At 46.5% G+C, this 15,170-nt stretch overlaps 1 protein-coding gene across 1 annotated transcript in view; it reads right to left on the bottom strand.

The window, feature by feature from the left end:
* Nucleotides 1-15,170, bottom strand: part of Fli1 (Fli-1 proto-oncogene, ETS transcription factor) — a 115,890-nt gene that overhangs the window by 49,752 nt on the left and 50,968 nt on the right. Inside the window, exon 2 of the mRNA XM_052188750.1 lies at nt 3,222-3,433. Within this exon, the coding sequence (XP_052044710.1) occupies nt 3,222-3,433 (212 nt within the window). The remainder of the gene's footprint in view (nt 1-3,221; nt 3,434-15,170) is intronic.

Raw genomic sequence — 15,170 nt, 5'->3', positions numbered from 1 at the left:
GGTGAGATTGGACACCCAAAGCCAGGTAAATGTTCATCTAGCTTATGGAGATAGTTACACAGGCTTCCTCAGCCTGCGTGACCAACACTAGGCATGACCTGGAAAAATGAATCCAGAGTCTTTTCCCTTGAAGGATTTTCTTAGCTTTTAAACAGTATCCTGGAGGGCCCAGGAGTACCCATGTGGCAGGGATGGGGCAGTGAGCTCAGTGATACAGAGATGTAAGAAGGAACCCATGCTTCAATAGCAGAGGGTGAACTCAGCAAGGCTTGGGCTGTCCTGCCTGGGCACTGTGACAGTGGGGAATCGTCCATATAGACATCTGTTTCTCAGATTCTCAATCTGAAATACTATTCGGGTATTAACATGAGGCCACAGATGGAAAATTCCATACCTGGTTCGTGAGAGAGTCCACAGTCCAAATGCAAATGCACCAGACTACAGTCTTACTGTTGGGCACTGAGCACACATGCGTACAAAACAGAGACTGTCATACTTAGATATCTGTCACACTATATGTAAACAAACATTCCAAAATCTGAGAGAACCGGAAACACATGTCAAATGTTTCAGGTGAGGGAGACTCAACTCATACCTACATGGCATGACCTTGAAGAAGCAACTTGACCTTGGCCTACGTTGCTGTGCCGCACTTAGATTTTTCCTTAACAAACACATGAACCCTGCCTAGATTCTTGTGATGGAGGAGACATCTTGAATAACCCACCAGGGAATGAGAGTGATAGAGTACTGTTTTAGACTAGAAGAGTGCCAGACACTTCGAGGAGGTGGTATATGGGCAAAACCCCGAGAAAGCCATACGAATAAATGGAGAAGAAATGTTCTAGAAAGGAGGAAGTTGGGGAAGATAAGCTGAGGTAGTGGTGTGCTATGTGCTATGGTTTCCAGGAGCAGCTAGAGTCTTGTGTGAAGGCAGGATCCAGGGAGTATCTAGGACACGTGGTGGGACTTAGCTAAGACTTTAGACTGTCATAAGATGTTAAAGGTTTTTGAGCAAGAAGTTTACTATTGTGATAGGCTGGATAACTTTGACTGCTACCTGTTGAGAGAATAGGTCTCAGGCAGGAAAGGGGAAGAGGGAAGCATGAGATGTCTTTGTAGCAGCTGGGAGAGGCACTATGGGATTGTCGGGCAGTGACAGCTCGATACAGGGTACAGCAAGACTATAGACTCTCCAATATTAGGATCTAGGCTTTTATTTTTTTCAAAAGGGAGCAGGAGTGCCTTGTGGAACAGGCAGTTTGGGAGTCATTTCAGAGCTGGCCTCAGCACCAGAGGGTGCTGGCAGAATGAGATCATGTGCAGAACCATGGCGCACAGGCAGAGAGGGAGGGGCAGCAAGATGTCTAAGGAACCGGAAAGCCTGGTCTGGCGCCAGCTTGGCCTCTCTCGGCTTCATTTCTATATGGTAACAGGGTAAGAATATTGGGCTCCTGGGAGACTAGTAGGGAGCAGTGATACAAGACTGGATAAGAGTGTTTGATAAACTATACTCTGAGTCTGGACTGCCGGGAGTCACGGCATAAGCAGCGTTCTGCATGGAGAGGCTCGAGGCTCAAGGCTCTGAGCTTCCCTATCCCTAGACCCTGGAAGGGTGGCCCAGGTCCCACTTCCTGGTTTTAGTTAATGGGATGGAAGCATCACAGGGCTGAGGGTTCTGGAAGACAGCTCTGAGACAGCTGCAAGAGAGTTCCTCGGCCCCAGCAGCCCCCTCCCTCCTTCCTCTCGCCTCTCTCTGGACTAGTTTCCTCCATGACACACTTTCACAGTTAAGCCTCCCGGAGAGGATGCCTAAGCCTCAGTTCCAGCCCCAAATCCTATGGGCTTTGGCTTCTTAAACCCAGTAGACATTTTAATCGAGAGATTGTACCGCTTGCTCACAGAGGACCCTAAGGGACCATCCTTCCTCAAGACCCCACCCCTGCACACATGCCTGTAGCTGCTAACTGCACCCCTTTTCGAAGATCCAGACTCAGCCGCCTCCAGTTCCCACCTCTCGATGTTTATTAAGACCAAGCTCTTGTGTCTACCCCTTTGATATATTTGCTCTTAATGCATCTCTCCCGGGTTTCTGTCATCATTACTGTCACCCTAGCCCAGAACTTGCATTTCTTATCTGGGCTATTTCAGTAACTTCTTATCGTTCTGCCACTCCTGTCCCCAGTCCCTGCAGGACAATGATTGTCACCTCGTCACCTTTGACTTATGGGTCTGATGATGCGGAGGGTCAGCTTCTGCTGGGGAATATGCTGGATTCTTGGCCTATCGACCTAGGTCTTGTCTCGTATTTACTCAACTTGCGTTCACTTTCGTGTCCATTTGTTTCAGGCTGAGTGGATTACCTGGGAATCCACTGGATATTATCAGGTAATGAACTAGGCTAAAGCTTTCCCCTTTGTGTCTCTGTGTATCAGTCCCTAACACCGTTGAGCACTTTGGAGCCACAGACAGTGTCCTGGGTCCTTTCCCTACAACATACTCGATAAACATATTAAGAAGTAGATGTTCTGGTTCTGGCTTAGACAAGAGAAAGCTCGTCTTCAGATGGGTTTAGATAATTTAGCCAAAATGTAGAGGTAGTGCCTGTCACTGGGGCTACCTGACAGTGCATTTGTTCATCTTGCTCAAGTGTGTTCCTTTTCCCTGAATTCCCCTTCCCAGTTCCATATGTGAGGGTGTACCTGGCCTTTCCTGATGTCCCTCACACACCCCCTTCCCATGTGTGAGACTAGCTTCCTGGCACACTGTCTGTCTGTCTGTCTTACCACTTTTCCACTTTTACTTGAAGGATTTTTTGGGTCACCTTTGCTCTGGTTAGTGTCATCCAGAGACATCAAAACATCCTCAACAGCACAGGAAGAGCATCTTACTGCTATGCTGTTTTCCTTGAGGGACTAGACCTGGACCAAAGTCAAGCACACGGAGTACGTGCAGTGGAGTCTTGGGGCCTGGCCCTAATTTCACTTCTGTGGGCTACATCTGGACCCTGAGAGACAGGTGGGCTTTCTGATCCCACCCCATTCAGTTGTGTAGACCTTGATTACCTCAACTGACTAGGAACTGACACACACTCTCAGGTCAGCCCCGTAATCCCATTTGCTACTTTGTGCAGATCAGCTTGGCACGGTGGTCCTGGGAGGAATGGTGCTCAGGCTCCCCCAGCCTCCTAAGGATTGAGTGGTCAACTCTGGCAGGCTCACCTGGATCCATTCATGTGGTCATATTCCCGTTTGACGTTGACCCTCACTGGCTGGTTGATCCACTCCTGCTGTGGTGGCAGGGGGTTGATTTTGTGGGGCTGCCCGTAGTCAGGACTCCCCGAAGCAGTCATGTCTGCCTTGGGGAGATGGGCTGCCGCTCCGTATGCTGAATCAAAAAGGGACTGGTCGTCACTCACCACTGACAGAGCCTCCTGCAAGAGGGGAGAAGAGACAGGAACTTAGTATCAATTGTCACCCAGGTCAGCAACACCCCAACTCTAAGATATCACAGTGGCCCAGGGCAACCCTCTCATGAAGCCACAATTGTTCAAGGTAATAGATTCACAGTGTCGGGGCAGGCTTAACCCTGCATGTGGAGAAAGGAGTCTGAGTGTTGGAAAGGAAGAACACTAGAAGCAGGTGCACTTGTTGAGTGTGCAAGCTAGAAGTCCCGTTAATGACAATGGAGACAGGGTGGCCGAGCACAGTGGTACAACAGGTGGTACCAGTGTTAGTTCTAGCTTCTAGACATAGACAGCGGCACATTTTACTAACTGTGTGGCATAGCCACATTGCTAGTAGAGATGAAAATGAGAATTCATTCCACAAGTGAGGTCATGGCGAGCCAACAGAGAGCTTGTCTAGCCCTGAGCTATGTAAGGGAAATCAGGGAACCCAGAACTTCAGCTAAGTTGATTTTGATGTCCTAGTGAGTAAGTATGAATAGTTACTATTATTATTATTATTATTATTATTATTATTATTTCTGACTTACTAGGTGAACTGGACAACTCTGGTTCAAGTGTTTGGTAAGAATGAACTGTGGCATGCTGAGGACTGGCTCGAGGGAATGAGTATGTCCTGCAGATCTTAGTGTTGATGGTTAAGCCAAATAATTCAGGAGGAAGCTCAGATATAGAGAAAAGGCAGTTGGTGTAAGATCTCTGTAAGTGACCATGGTTTTCCCAATCCACACTGTACCATCTCCTGACTCAGGTGAGGCTTTTGGTAACGGGTTGAGAAACGTAGCCTTACTCTTTTCAGAGGCTGTGTGCTGATAGAAGCATGGAAATAAGACCCTCCCACTATTCCAAATCACATTTAGCCACAGGGGTCCAAGGCTGGAGTACAATATTCACCAGGGCAAAGCAGTGCACAAAAGAAAGCTGATCAGTAGCCGTCTATATTTGCCTCATTACCTACATATTCTATTCCATGTAATTTGATTGTGAAGGAAAGATGGAATGATCTATGGGAAATAGCTATAGCAACACTAAGCACAGAACAACACTCTAAAAAGACTAACAATGATGATCATTTGTGTTCAAACAAGGGTTCTGTTGGGTTCTTGTTCTATGCTGGGTCTTTCTATATAGATTGCAAATCTATATATCAAATCCCTAACCACCTGTAACTTAGAATGTGATTCCACTTGGGAATAAGACCTTTCAGGATATGATTCATTTGAAATACGAATATGAAGGTGGGCTCTCAACTCAACTGACTCATTATAATAAGAGATTTGGACACACAAAGACCCTAAGGGTGGCTGTGTGCCGAGGACTGACCATGTAAGGCATGTAGGGAGACTGATTATCTGCAAACCAGAGCCAGAAGCCTCAGGGGAAGGCAGGCCTGCTGGCACTCTGACCTTGGATTTCTAGTTTCCAGAACTGTGAGCAAATAAATTTATGTTGTTTAAGCCACTCAGCCTGTGGTGTGTTGCTATGGCAACCCTGCTTTTACTTAAGAACAGAATGATAGATGATGAGACCCTTTTAAATCTTGAGGTTTGCCTACTCGCCCTACATAATTCATATCTCTGCCTGGAATGCCTTCTCTAAAACAAATACCCTTACTGTGTCTGGAGGTCCTTCACTCAGACCTAAAGCTGCTGGGGCCCTTCTGGTTTCACCTGCTGCTCCTGGGTCATGTCAGGGGAAGGCTGTGGCTCTGGACCATTTGTATTTTGGTTCTTAGATCCCCTCTTCATTTCAGTTAAGGTTCTGCTCTGGCTTTGTGTCTCAAACAAACTTACATGTGTACATGGACCCCTAGTATGTATAGCTCCAAGCTGAAACACGTGAAGTTACAGTCTTTCAGAGGGCGGAGCACGAATCTCTGACATTATGTGGGTGCCCCCCAAAATTCACCAGTCTCCCTTTGACAAAAACAAAAACAAAACAATGACAAAACAAAACAAAAAATGCATAACAAGCCTCAGATCTGTTGTAGAAAGAGATGACATCTAAGCAGATTTCTGCTGCAGAGAACAGATCATGCCTCTGGTTAGTAATCAGTCAGTCTCGAGAGTTCCTGCAAAACCATACAATGGCGGCGTTGAGGAGATCTGGGAGGCAGAGGTGGACATGGGGATGCTAAGGTGAAAGGCAGGTCCCTGTCATCACTGCCATCCAAACAGGGAGGTCAAAAGCAACAACCGGCAGGATTGCTGAACCCAAGGAGGACACATAGATGGTGCAGCCAGTACTCGCAGCAAAGAGGTTGCACCAGGGAACAAATGGGAGAGCTCAGGCTTGGAGGCTTGTCAAGGTAGTGAGATGGGCACAGTGAGAAGAAATACAGCAGCACAGCATGGGGCCAGGTTCAAGAGCAGCCAGGGGATGGGACCAGTCAGATCTCATTTCAGGATACACATTTCATTAAAAACAGAGCCAGTCAGAGGTGACTTAGTCAAGTGGCAGCGTCACAGGAAGGGAGCGTCCCATGCATTCCCAAATGTCCCATACCTTTGACCCTTGACTAGGCCAGGTACTTGTGCACAGATAGGTCTCTCCTCACTCTGCTCTTCCCCTCCCCCAACTCCTGTGCCTAATCTCAGGCTAAATCCCATTCCTCTAAAGGCTGTGAATGCAGCTTGTACCCAGCCATCCTTTCCCCCAAGAACTCCTTATATTTCTACCATAGGAAACCTATGCTCAGTCACTTAGCTTTCTATTACCCAGCCTTGCCCTATCTGTCTAACCATTTGCGACTTGCCACTACAACCTCTGTACAGTTGTAGCCGTTTTTCACTGGGGTCCTTTATAAGCTCAATGCAAACCTTGCTGAAAATGTCCTGAGTTCCTCGATCTTTTAAAATACACACACACGCACACGCACACGCACACGCACACGCACATGCACGCGCATGCGCACGCGCACGCACACGCGCACACGCGCACACACGCACACGCACATGCACACACACACATTCCATACATTCATCTTCTACGTGCAAACACACAGCTGGGGGATTTATTGCATTTACAACCACTGATAGCAAAGGGCTTTCTTCCTGTATACCAGTACGGAGAGCAGACTTTGTTGTAGGTAAGTGAGGCTGGAGAGAACGAATGAAGGAAAAGGTTTGTTTCCTGTTTGGCTTTTGGACTGAATCTGAAAATCAATCTAGTTAGGATAAATTGCCAACAGCAATGCAGTATTTGGGGGATGAGGTGCCAAAGAAGCTGATTTAGGGCCCCTGTGAAAATTACAGATGGGGAGGACATTCATACCACACCTGCCAGGAAATAGGACCCTTTGTCATTCAAGCCTGAGGCCATGCCCTGGGCGCCCTGCCACACCCACGGTGAGAGTGAGGAACCCTTGTAGACTGCTCTGGAGATAGCAGGCATCCAGGATGGAGACAGGAGAGTGGGAGAGTGCAGACACAGGGATGGGTGCTGGGCAGTGGTGGCAGACCTTTGTGTCACTGCTGGGGACTGACAGAAGTCACCCTGGATAAGGAGATGCAGGAGCCAGTACCAAGGTGCGGCTGCAGCAGACAGGTGAGAGTCTGTGTGCCAGGGAGCATCTCCACTCTCTTGCAGCTGTGCTTCGTGAGCAGATGTTGCTACTTAATGTGTGCTCTAGAAAGCTCCATACTTGAACTTTAAAATTCTTAATCTTTAAACTCAAAACTATTATGTGTACTTCAAGCTCCTTATAGGCGTAAGCATTGTACTGGTGTCAAAGCACTTTCAGTGGCGAGATGTTGATAAGCACATGTCTTTGGCATGGAGGACCAAAATATAAAATGAATATGTAGGGGATTCACCTTCACCGATATCTTGGTCTCTAATGAGTTTGCATCTCCAGTGAACTTGGGACAACAATGATTTCACTCAGAAAACACAGGTTATTCTTGAAAAAACTTGTTGTTGGATTCATGGCGCTTAAAACTAGGTTCCTTTCCCTTGTGTGATGCTCAGCTTAAGATTTCTTAGCACCTCAATAGTGATCACCAGAAGGAAGCCCAGAGCAGGCTCAGGAGCTGGTTCCTTAGAAGCACCTTTGCACTCCATAATCAGGATGCCCTGGTCCCTCACCCCTAAGCTGTTGACCTAAAAGTTGGCACATGGTCCCAAGTTGCTAAATATTCTAGCACACTGACACCCTGTGGCGCCCCCTTTCCATAGAGTTCTTCAGAGGAACTGCTTGAGGTAGCAGGCAGAGCTTTGAGACAAGGTAGTACACTGCTAGAGTCCAGGGAAATACTTCCCACAATCCTCTGTGGGAGCTAGATGTATACCATCAATGACTGATGCATACGCTCTGATGAAGACTACCTTGCTTTCCTAGTAAAGATAAGGTAAAGTTCCCATATCACTTCAAATAAACAGGGTCTTAAATTATAGAAATAAATAGAAACAGTAGACAATTAGCAAAGCACTTACTAATTGTGAAATTATGTTTTCACGAAACATCTAATTCAGCCACCCAAGCAACCTAATGAGATATGTTTTCGCCTCTTTTCTTAAGGTGAGAAAAATGGATATTCAGAGAAGTAAAGTAACTTGGCACACACAGAAAGTGATGATGGTGTGGTGAGGGGTTTCCATGCAGGCCTTCTGCTTGGGCATAGAACCACTGCCACTCGCTGACTGGTTCCTTTCTGAGAATGTTTGTTTTCCCAGTTAGACAATTGGCCCTTTGAAGGTGACTTTTGTGGGTTTTGTAACTTCAAGCACAATCTTTGGAGCCAGGGAGGCTCCAAGTGCCAACCCAAACTTGGTCCATCCGTTGTTCCTTTAGTTCCCAGTGCAATGACTTTATACCACAGGAACCCCGTTTTCTCATCTGTAGCTCAGGGATGTCAATGAGCCCTAACCTGGTGGGTTGTGAATGAAACTAAAATGACTGCACTCTGGGTAAACTGCCTAATTGCCTATTCAGTGTTCTTGGGACATAGTAAATAATTACGTCTTGAGATTTAAAGCCAGTACCAAGACATGGCCTGAGGATGTTTGGGGTGGAGATGATGAGGAGAGGACTGAACAGATAGAGCCTGAGAAATGTTTCTTTCTTCCCTTTGTCTTTTCCCTAAAGGCTCAAGGAAAGAGGCCAATTTGATTGGCTCCTCCTCATCATCATCTTCCCTCTCCTCCTCCTCTTGCCCATCATCATTATCATCATCATCATCATCATCATCATCATCATCATCATCAGATCTGGGACAGCCTTCCCTTTGCTGCCTTTAGACATCAGGGCCCAGGATGTGACCTTGGGGCTGCAGGGCTTGCAGTAGCCACAGGGCTCACAGTAGCAGCTCCCGGTATCTTGGCTTAGCCACAGAACCAGATTCCTTGATCTTACAGCTTTCAAATGGACAGTTTTGAAAGTTCCAAGCCTCCATAGAGTGTGAGATAATTCTCCTGATAAGCTTATCTATAATCCCGTCATGCACCTCTCACTCCTATTGGTCCTGTTTCCCTGAAAATCCTAATTCAGATGGGCAGCTAGCTCCAGAGAACCAGGCTAATTTCCTCCCCTAAGAATGAGGAATAAGTCAGGCCTTAAAGACTCTGTTGCCTATTCCAGAAAAACCCCTATGCATCCTAAATATCTCTTCTATTTTACTTTAACCACAATCCTTCAGTACTGGGCATGGTGTCCCCATGTGGTGAAGCACACGCTGACATTTTCAGGTAGAACAAGACATTTCCTTTCTAGGATTCCTGTATCACACAACAGCCTCCCCCCAGCCTCCTCGCCCAGCTGCAGTCATCCTGCATTCCCATAGTGACGTCAGACTTGCAGTCATGAACCATCATTGCCTATGGGTTCATGAGCTTATTAATTTTCTAATTATTACATTTAAACCCTTAGGTGACATGACATCTTTCCATTCCATTCAAGTCTCACCTCCTTTGCCTAGAAGAGCACCTGGTACCTAGTAGGTGATAAGTAAATGTCTCTGAATGAATGAGTCAGAGAGAGAGAGAGAGAGAGAGAGAGAGAGAGAGAGAGAGAGAACTCATTTGACTATTACATAGGATTAGGATGGAAACGCCGTGAGAGCAGGCACCTTTTGCCTTGTTACCAGGGTGGCCTCAGGATCCTGTCCAAGGTCCAGCCTGTTAGACACTTGCTGAGTTTTGTTGGATGCATGGATTAGGTAGCAGCTATTTGAGGAAAGCTCAGCAGGCCTGTTTGGGAAACAAGCAGCTAAATCTGAATCTCATGTAACTCTTCCATCATACACGGCCACTTTTCAGGACTATCCCCAGTCCTTATGCTATCGTTCATATTCCTTGAAGAGAAACTTTGCAGGAGGAAATCAAGTGGTATTGAGGGTGACTTGTGATCTTCTTCTCACCCGATTGCTACTCTCTCGAGCAAAGGACACGGCCATCTTAACATCTACTATGTTGTCTTAAAGTCTAGTATTTTATCTCCCCCCCCCCCACCTTTCCCATGGTTGATGCTGTTTCTCTGACAGCATCTTCCTTCTGAATCTCAATCTCTCTTTCTCTCTCTCTCCATCCCTAAACAGCTTAGCTAAAGTAGACATGGAAAAACCTCTAGAGAGGCAAAGATGGATATCCAGAGTGTCTGGAGATCTCTACACTCTACTCAGGAATATTCCAAAGAAATTTTTTTTCACTCATCCTACTACGAGCAGGGAGATTGAAGCAAGACAGAAGAGCAGTCCAAGATTTCTTTCCCATTCTCAGCCCTACTAAACTGAGTTTTCATTTCTGAGAGAAGGGCACAAGATGTGGGTCAAAGAAGCAGAAATTTCCCAGAGACCCATCTGTCTTTTATTCTTGTCCTAACCCAGACTTTGAAAGGACAATTTCAGTGGCTGGTGAATGTTGTTGGAGGTGATGGGGAAAAGGAATGCCAAGTTCCCTGTTGCTTCCCGTGTTCAGTGGGTCCACAGAGCCACTCCAGGACAAGGGCTCGGCAAAGCTGATCTCTGGCATATCCGTTACTCAGGGTTACCGTGGGGAACACAGGATCTTTGGCTTTTTATTGCATTCTTTGCATAATGACATGAACTTTCTTCTCTCATCAACCTGAGGGCAAGCAAAATGCTGACAACTCTCTCAGGAGCAGAGCTTGCTGCCTTCATTGCTTTGGGAACTGTTCTGTATGGGGAGAAATATCAGCCTAGAGTGGGAGTCTCCAGGGCACAATGAACTTCCAAGAGGGATCCCGCTGTGCTCTAGGGCAGGCCTTCTGGTTCCCCTTCCTCGTTAGTTACTACTAGCCTTGTGCCTGCTCATTAAGTCTGTCCTCTAGAGGCTCAAGGAGGGGGGATGAGAAGATAACTTCATGGAAAGTGGGATAAGGAAGAACACGTGAAACACCTGTCAGTCACCAGTTGCTAAACCTTAGTCTATTTCCCCTCAATGACTGTCTCAATATGTATAATCTTGTCTCCTCCATTAAAGCCAGGGTATGTGCTGATTTTGTAGTTTAAGGCGATCCCGTTCATCATACTGGGGAAGATACAGTGGCAGTAAAAAAATGAGGTGGCTGGTCACATTGCATTCATGGTCACGATGCCAAGAAAGACAAATGCTAATGCCCACCATGAGATGGTACCACTCAGTTCAAGTTAGAGCTCCCTTCATCAGTTACACCATTTCAGAGATATCTCCACAGACACACCCAGAGACATATTCCCACGGAGACTATAAATCATCCAAGTGACAATGCAGGTTAACCATTGCACCCTCGAAGCCAGATGGAATGTCATGGCTACTTTAACAAATTCAGGGTCATAGAAGTGTGCTTGCTTGACCTCAGAGGCTAGATGATAAAAAGTACTAATGCCTCTACCCACTTCATATTTGTCCTTGAGAATCAGCATCCTGTGATGAGGAAGTCCAAAGGAGTTAATAAATCTGCATGGAAAGGACCACATACCCACACAGAGAGGACCTGGGGTCATCAGCCATCAGCCACCAGCCACCAGTCAGAACTGACCTCCAGATTAAAACAGGAAACCATTGAACAGAGTGGATGGAGCCCCTGTAGGTGGCTCAAGCCTAGGCCGTAGGTGTGAGCCACCTCACATCGCTATGTAACCTTTAAAAGTGTGAGCCAGGTAGTGGTAACGCACCTCTAACTCCAAAACTTGGGAACCAGAGGCTGAAGGATTTCTGTGAGTCTGGGACTCGTGTGTGTGTGTGTGTGTGTGTGTGTGTGTGTGTGTGTGTGTGTGTGTGCGTGCGTGCGTGTGTAGCCATAGAAATTGGGAATGTTCTATAGCTAATTGGTGGCTAGAAAATCCATACTCAAAAGAATATAGATGGTGATTGAATATGCCTTTACTGTGATTTTTGACATGGCACGAGTCATCACCAGGATGGACCAGATGGAGAAACTGAGGCACAGAGAATAGCCATTCTAAGTTCATACAGTGAAAGGAAATCAATGTTGAGATAAACTCCTCTGACGACTGTATTGTAGAATTACCCTCTGACAAAGGATGACAAAATGGACATCAGGTGACAAAAGCTATTGTAGCTCAGAAACACAGTCATCACCAAGGTTAGTAAAACCCTATGTTCATCTCCAGTGCCTTAAAGCCAAGCACCAACCAGATAAGAGTCACTTTTTGTTTGTTCGTCTGTTTGTTTGATTGGTTGGTTGGTTTGGTTTTTCAAGACAAGGTCTCTCTGTGTAGTCCTGTCTGTCTGTCAAGGAACATGTAGACCAGTCTGGCCTTAAACTCAGAGATCCTTTGGTTTCTGGTTCCCAAGTGTTGCCATTAAAGGTGTGCACCACCACCTGGCTCACACTTTTAAACTAGAAAGGTTAAATAGCCATGTGTGGTGGCTCACACCTGTAGCCTAACACTTGGGATGCTAAGGTTAGAAGAACCTGAGGACCCAGCCTAAGGTTATTTAGCATGATCTGCCTCAAAAAGCGAAACTAGAATAACTATTATTTGATGTTCCCAAGAAAATTTTGTAACCACGGCCCTTGAAAATATAAGTTGGGTCCTCATGACACCAAAATGGAAACCAAGCCTCAAGGAGACAGAAGACTTGTCTGGAGTTCCTCAGCTCCAGAATGTCTACTCCAGTCACCTGACAGCCGGGATGATGCTCTCTGTAGCCATTTCCAGTTTGTCCTTTCTAATCCTAGACTGCACACACACATCCAGACTCTTCTCGGAACATTTGGAAGCCTGGCTTGCCCTAGTCAGTTCCTGGCCCCCAAACTCCCTTTTGAGACCACTCTCTCTGCTAAGCTTTGACTGTGTCTCCTGAAGTTCTGCCTTCAGGAATGGGTCATAGTCACTCCTGTAGAAGTGGGTTAGTCACAGGGGCACCCAGTTCAGGCCCTTTTCCTCCCAAGTCCTTCTCTCTCTGGCCCACCTTCTCTTTTCTCCTCCACTCTTACTCTTTCTTTTGTTCTCTTCTACCACCTAGGATGTGACATCTGCACAAGGCCCTCCTCTCCAGATCATGCCCTTTGGTGTTACATCTTCCAGTCTGCAGACCCCCCTCCCCCCTGCACTACCCCCTTGAGTCCAGTCTTTTTATTAGCATAACCAGCCTGTGGTATTGTGCTAGAGAAGCAGGAAACATCCAAGGCCACCATCCCTGTCTCAAATTGGCACTTGCTGGGGAGGGGCCTTCTGCGGTGGATGGTCCAGAGAGGGGGTGCTCCACTGAGATTGCAGTGATGGTGGGATTCCTTGCAGATGAGAGGATTTCATTGGGACTAATAAATTAGGAGGATGGGCCTAAGTGGGCTCCAAGGACTGGACCTCTGAGACCTCTCAGGCCACGCTACACACCACGATCCAGAGGCCCAGGCATCTTCCAACTGTGCCTCCCATCAGCTGATCTCCATTTCTCTCCGGGCTTGTGTGTGCCCTTGCCTGTTGACTTTGAGTCCTCGCCATCACTTTTTGACTGTAACCACATTTAAAGGGCATTTGCTAAAGATCAAAGTTAAACTCTCCTCCCACAGAGCATGATCATACTGCCGAAAAGAAGAAAAAGCGCTGACTGTGGAAACTCACAGGATGGGGGATGTGAGACCTGCCTGTGTCCCAAGAAAAGAATGTTTAGCGCTATAGTTTTACTTTCTGTTTCTCTCTCTCTCTCTCTCTCTCTCTCTCTCTCTCTCTCTTTCTCTTACACACAGACACACACATATATGTATGTATATATATGAAGATTGATGCTAGATATCCTTTTTGATCACTCTCACTTTTTAAATTAATTTTTCATGCAATATGTTTTGATCTTATTATTTGCCCTTCCCCCTCTTTTTGACCCAGCACTCATCAGTTTGGTGAGACTGGCTGACTGGTGAGTTCCAGGAATCCTCCTGTTTCTGTGTCTCTAGAGTTAGGGCTGTAGACACAGGCCTCCTCATCTGGTTTTTATGTGGGCGTTGGGGAACTGAACTTGGGTCCTCATGCCGACACAGCAATTCAGGTATTGACTAAGCAGTCTCCTTAGTCCCTGCTTCATCTCAATGACTCTGACCACGCAGAAATCCGCCTTTTTAAGAAGGCAGCGGAGACACGGGGGTTGATAAAGCTGTGTTGTACTTAAATCAGTGGTCTTCAGCCTTCCTAATGCTCTGACCCTTTAATATAACTCCTTATTTTGTGGAGACCCTCCCCAACCACAAAATTCTTTTTGTTGATACTTCATTACTGTAATTTTGCTACTGTTCTGAGTTTTAATGTAAATATTTGTGTTTTCCAATAATCTTAGATGACCTCAAAAGGAGTCATGACTCACATCTGACCATCAGGGGACAATCTCTCCAGATAATAAAAGTGTAGGTGACCTAAGGTAGACCTCCATGGTGCCGTGGGACTGAACAGGATGAAGGCAGGCTGTTGACTGACTATGGTTAAGAACTTTGAACCGTTCTTCCCTGTTTTGCCCAACCTGATACCAGGCAGGATTTGAAACCCTGAGTCCTGCAGGAGGTGATAATGAAAGAAAATTCTCAGTTAAGAGAGCAGAATCAGGTACACAGGCAAGTCTGTCTCAGGTGAGTTGTTCTCGGGAGGCTGCTGCCACAGAGCAGAAGTGATTTCTGGTGCCAGTCGTACGAAATGCCAGAGAACTGGTTGTTTGTCCCCTCCAAAAGTCCAATCAAGACCTAAAGAGATAACTGAAGACCCTGAAGACAAGAGGAGAGAAGGAGGCCATGCAAGCCTGCTCCCTCCTCAGAGGCAGATGTTTGTCCATCAGGGAGTGACATGTTTGCGGCCTGCTCGCTTAAGCACTGAGGAGAGGAGATGTGACAGGTGGCTGGAACCCTGGGGAACTGCTCTGTCTCCTGGGGCCATGAGAATTTTCTTTATTTCCCCTCATATATTGATTCTGATCCAGTCAAGAGAAAAAGCAACATCAGCCTTCCAGATCCTTTCCTCCTTCCTTTGCTTAAACATTTCTCAGGATCTAGTAGGTATACAATCTGTTATTCTGAGGAATAAAAACCGCAGAGCATCATGGGAAAGGCAGAATCTCCCTCTCCCCTCCCTTCTGCCAAAGCCAACGGCTTCTACCATCGACTGACATCTTCTTTCCACACTACAAGCATTTTTGAGGAAGTTTCGACCTTTGTTCTCCATGCCAGCCTGGTCCTCTTTTAAAACAAGCCACATCCTTTGGCTATTTCTAATGCAAAGCCACTGAGCACTCTTGTCAAACAACCGCTCTAGGTCTTTTT

This window comes from Apodemus sylvaticus, chromosome 7, assembly GCF_947179515.1.
Source record: "Apodemus sylvaticus chromosome 7, mApoSyl1.1, whole genome shotgun sequence".
Lineage (NCBI taxonomy): Eukaryota > Metazoa > Chordata > Mammalia > Rodentia > Muridae > Apodemus > Apodemus sylvaticus.
The sequence above is the reverse complement of the archived record's forward strand: the minus strand, read 5'-3'. Positions and strand labels throughout refer to the sequence as shown.